At 34.6% G+C, this 5,000-nt stretch overlaps 1 protein-coding gene across 1 annotated transcript in view; it reads left to right on the top strand.

Annotated features, from left to right (window-relative positions):
- LOC125043382 overlaps window positions 1-279 on the top strand; it is a 799-nt gene extending 520 nt beyond the window's left edge. The window contains exon 2 of the mRNA XM_047639477.1: window positions 1-279. This exon is cut by the window's left edge and continues 65 nt beyond it. Coding sequence (XP_047495433.1) covers window positions 1-265 — 265 coding nt within the window. The 3' untranslated portion in view covers window positions 266-279.
- The last annotated feature ends 4,721 nt before the right edge of the window (window positions 280-5,000 follow it).

Below are 5,000 nucleotides of genomic sequence, written 5' to 3'. Positions count from 1 at the left end.
CGTGGGCGGCCCCGTGGTCGTGCGCGCCCCCTCCCACGACTCCGCTATCATCCAGAGCCATCGTCTGGGCGGCAACTTCGCCTACTCCACCCACGAGGCTCACGCCCACGCCGTGATCAACCCGATCGTCGCCCACCGTCAGGTTCCCGTGGGCGTGTCCTTCCACCCGGGTCAGCCCATCGTGCACTCCGAGACCGACTACGTGTCCACGTACGTCCCTCGCTACGGCTACGCTCAGCCCCTCGTCGCTCGCAGCCACTACTAGGGGGCGAGAGACAGGGCCAAGAGATGGCTGGTGCAACAAGTGCCACCTTTTCTTGCTTTCTCAATTACTGACTGATTCTCTTTATTTTTCTTCAATCTTCCCTCTTGTCCTCGTTTCGTGCCTTCTCTCTCCACCTGTGAGTTTTCACTTCGTTTCGTTCTGGTCGTTGAGCGTGAAGTTCTCGGCTTGGCGACAGAGCCCTTCAGGGTTGGTCGCCCTGCCTTGTACAGCTGAGGTGTATGGCTTGTCATTTTTTTAAATTCATTGTATAGTTTTTATTCAATAAAGCAATTTTAAAAAATGTTTATTTTTATGATACAATGATTGGTATGCTGTTATTGCGGTCGTTGCAATATCTCTGTTAAAGAATATTTATACATATGATACTCTTACTAAGATTAGTTTGATATTTTATTTAACAAGTTTGTACAGTTTATTACTGTACAAAATTGAAGAACTGAAATAATGTTTAAGTAATTGTAAAAGGTATATATACAATACATACAGTCGAGATGGTTAATCAGCAGTGTAGATGCACATACACACATATACCTATATCTGTACTTGCACACGTACACACACACACACACACACACACACTGATTTTTTTTTTTTTTTTTTTTTTTTTTTACAGCCATTCATTCCACTGTAGGACATAGGCCTCTCTCAATTCACTATTGAGAGTTTGTATGGCAGTGTCAACCTTGCCCGATTAGATGCCCTTCCTAATCAACCGCAGTTCGGCGCGCTAACACCTGTGCCACGGCGGTGACTTCCCGTACGACACATGCGTTTGACTTCTCAACGCGATATGCCGTTTTCTCGGGCTTGAGCTAGCAGTCAGAACGCAGGCATTTTTACGACCGCCGCGACGGGGAATTGAACTCAGGATCACGAGGGTCAGAGTCAAGTGATCTAACCACTGGACCATCGCGGTAGTGTATATATATGTGTGTGTGTGTGTGTATATACATACATGTATACATATATATTCATGTATATACACACACACATATATATATGTATTTATATATACACACATATATATGCATATATATATATTTATGTATATATCTATACTTATATGCGCACACACACACACACGCACACGCGCGCGCGAGCGCACACACACACACACACACACATATTTTTTTTTTAATGTATATATATACTATATATATGTGTGTATATATATACATATATATAATATATACATGTATGTATGTATGTATATATGTATATATATGCATACATATATATTAACAAATATATTTATATGTATGTATCTCTACTTATATATATATATATATATATATATATATATTTACACACACATACACATGACTGCCGCGATGATCCAGTGGTTAGATTAGACCCTCGTGGTCCCGAGTTCAATTCCTCGTCGCGGCGGTCGTAAATATTCCTGCGCTCTGACTGCTCGCTCGAGCCCGAGAAAACGACGTTTCGCCTTCAGAAGTCAAACGCAGGTGTCGTAGGGGAAGTCGCCGCCGTGGCACAAGTGTTAGCGCGCCGAACTGCAGTTGATTAGGAAGGGCATCCAATCAAACAAGGGAGACACTGCCATATAACCTCTCAATAGTGAACTGAGAAAGGCCTATGTCCTGCAGTGGAATGAATGGCTGTTAAAAAAGAAAGAAAAAAAAATATATATATATAATAAGGGAGAGAGAGAGAAGATAAGAAAAGAGATAAAGAATGGTACTAATCGGCCATCCCAGTTTTTAACCTAAAATTGCAGATATTAAAGGAGCATAGACGTACCTTCGTCGAACCCGCCACCTGCCACCAAAACGTGTTGTGTAGTGTTGACACCAATAGTTTGTAACTGTTGGCATACCACTACGGCAAAGTTAGGACAAGGTGTATTCTCTGGAGACTATAACGATAAACTGTTTATTCTGTTAATTGTTCATAATAACGGTGTGTTTGTTTTGGAGCGTTCTAATATAGCAGAATTAATGTAGAGGTCTATAATACAATTAGATATGTAACTAGTTTCAAAGATATTGCAACAACAACTCGGGTCACTGCGGTTAAACTAAGCATTGCATATTAAATCTAAACAGCTTTTCCAGAAAGTTTGCTGGACGATTTAGTTTGTTTCAATTAAATGGCCTGATATCGCTGCCTGTTGACGGCACAATCATCCTATCTCCCGTGTTGAAATTACTACTGTTTAAAATTATATGTAATTCTCCAATACTCGTTTTTCTCTTTGGTGCAATTAATACATTGGTTTCATTTAATATATTACAGATCATATTCAAACATATATTTTGAAAAAAAAAAAAAAAAACTATCATCAATCTTTCCCTATACTTTCTGTGCAATAATCGAAGGAAAAATAACAAATATAAAGAAAAATCTTACCTTTTCCGCGATTTGACTCGCCTTACATTCAGGAATATGATTTAAATGTTCTGTTAATTCTCCCAAACAATATATAACCTGAATACATATAGTATTCAGATACGGTTGCCAGCTAAAGGGTAAGGCTTTAATCTCCATTTGTGTTGAATCTTATATGTTGCTACTTATCTAGAGATTATTATTCTCTTTTATTAATCATCATTTCGTATAAATTTGCTTTTTTCTTGACCATTTTGTAATATTTTGCTTTTTTTTTTTCTTGACTATTTTGTAATAATTTTGATAATGGTAATGGTAATGATATTAATAATAATGGTAATGATAATAATAATAATAATAATAAAAATAATAATAATAATAATAATAATAATAATAATAATAATAATAATAATGATAATATCAATAATTATAATAATAGTGATAGCAATGACAATAATATTTATGATAATAATAATGATATTTTTGATAATAACAATTATTATTTTAATGATATTAATAATTACTATTATCATATAATAATAGTGATGATAATGATCCTAATAGGAGTGACACTACTACAGCTACTACTACCACTACAAGAAATGACAATGATGATGGAGATGGTAAAAATGATAATAATAACAATAATGATAACAGTAATAATAATAGCACTAATAATATTGATAAAATATAATAAATAACAATGATGATAATGATAATGATGATGATTGATGTTGGTCAAGATTGTAATTGTTGTGATTATGATAACGATGATAATGATAATGGTGAGAATGATAAGGATAAGGATAACAGGATAAGAGGAATAAGGATAACAGCGATAATGACGGTGACGCTTATAATAACAATAATAACAATAACATGATAATGCTGATACTATTATGACACTAATAATATACTAGTACTAACAATGATGATGTCAGTAAATAGAAATAGTATTGATAATGGTAAGGTTTATACTGACAAACAACAATAAAAAAATAAAAGCAAAAGTAATAATAATAATAATAATAATAATAATAATAATAATAATAATAATAATAATAATGATAATGATAATGATAAAAATGATAATGTTAATGATAATAATAATAATGACAATAATAATAATGTTCATAATGATGATGATGATGATGATGATGATAATAATAATAATGATAGCAATTATGATGATAACAATAGTAATAATAATGATAATAATAATATTTCTTGTAATAATAAGACTAATAATAATAATAATGATAATAATATTAATAAAAATAATAATAATAATGATAATAATAATAATAAAAATAATAATAATAACAATAATAATGATAATTATAATGATAATTGTAGCGGGCCGTAGACTAAGTAGATTTTTATGTATCTGGTTGAGTTCGGGCTCGACCGCGAATAAGAATAAAATTATTCAGGAAAAGATTCGTCTGCAGTGAACAGATGTAAGGTTCCAGGCCTACGTCACGCTGCCACCACCCGATTAGTAGGTTCGGGAACCGTGTGTGTTGTGTATGGGGGTGTGAATGATGTAAGAGAAGAGGGTGGAAGGTAAATACAGAATGTGTGCTGAATGTGCAAGTGTGTAAATGTGAAAAGGGAGATAGCGTAGGCTGAGCGTCTGCGTGGACGTGTATGGAATAAAAATGCAAGATCATAGAATTCTTCCTCTTCCCTTCTGATTGAGCATCCACCTGCTGGAAGTGGGAACCCAGGTGTAGCAAAGTTATAATCTATTCTAGGATATCAGCTTAATATGCTCTGATTCATCTAGCCTTTTTACAGCCTTTCAGGGTTGCGAGATAGAGTAACCAGCAATGTGCTGTTTAGGAGACTCAAGCCCAAGAACGTTAAGCATTCAGCTTTAGTCAGACCCAGAACTTAACACAGATGTTCGTTTTCCTGACTGGGACTGAGTGAAAGTTCTATGACGGTATGATATTTATTTAACAGGTTACACTCATTAGGGAGGTTTACAAGTAATTCAGTCATGAGAAATTGATAGTTGCGTACATCACCAATTTAATCACAGCGGGGGTGATGTACGTGGAAATCAACACCAGATGTAAAAAAAATAACTCACGAACATTTACCCCTAAGTTGGCGTCCCAACCCCATAAGTATTTTTAAACAGAGTATAAGCACAAAAAAAAAAAAAAAAAAAAACACCAAACCCTAATTTAAACAAGTTAATCTCCAACCCAGAATGGAGATTAACAAACAAACAATATATATATATACATACATATATATATATAGTGCTGAGGAACTCTGAATAAAAACACTTGTGTAGTTAACGAGAGAAAAACGTGTACGAAGAAATTTACTTAGCGTCGGAAGCCAAGTAAAA

Source organism: Penaeus chinensis, chromosome 33 (assembly GCF_019202785.1).
Source record: "Penaeus chinensis breed Huanghai No. 1 chromosome 33, ASM1920278v2, whole genome shotgun sequence".
Classification (NCBI taxonomy): Eukaryota; Metazoa; Arthropoda; class Malacostraca; order Decapoda; family Penaeidae; genus Penaeus; species Penaeus chinensis.
Note: the sequence above shows the minus strand (reverse complement) of the source record. Positions and strands in the feature narration are given on the sequence as shown.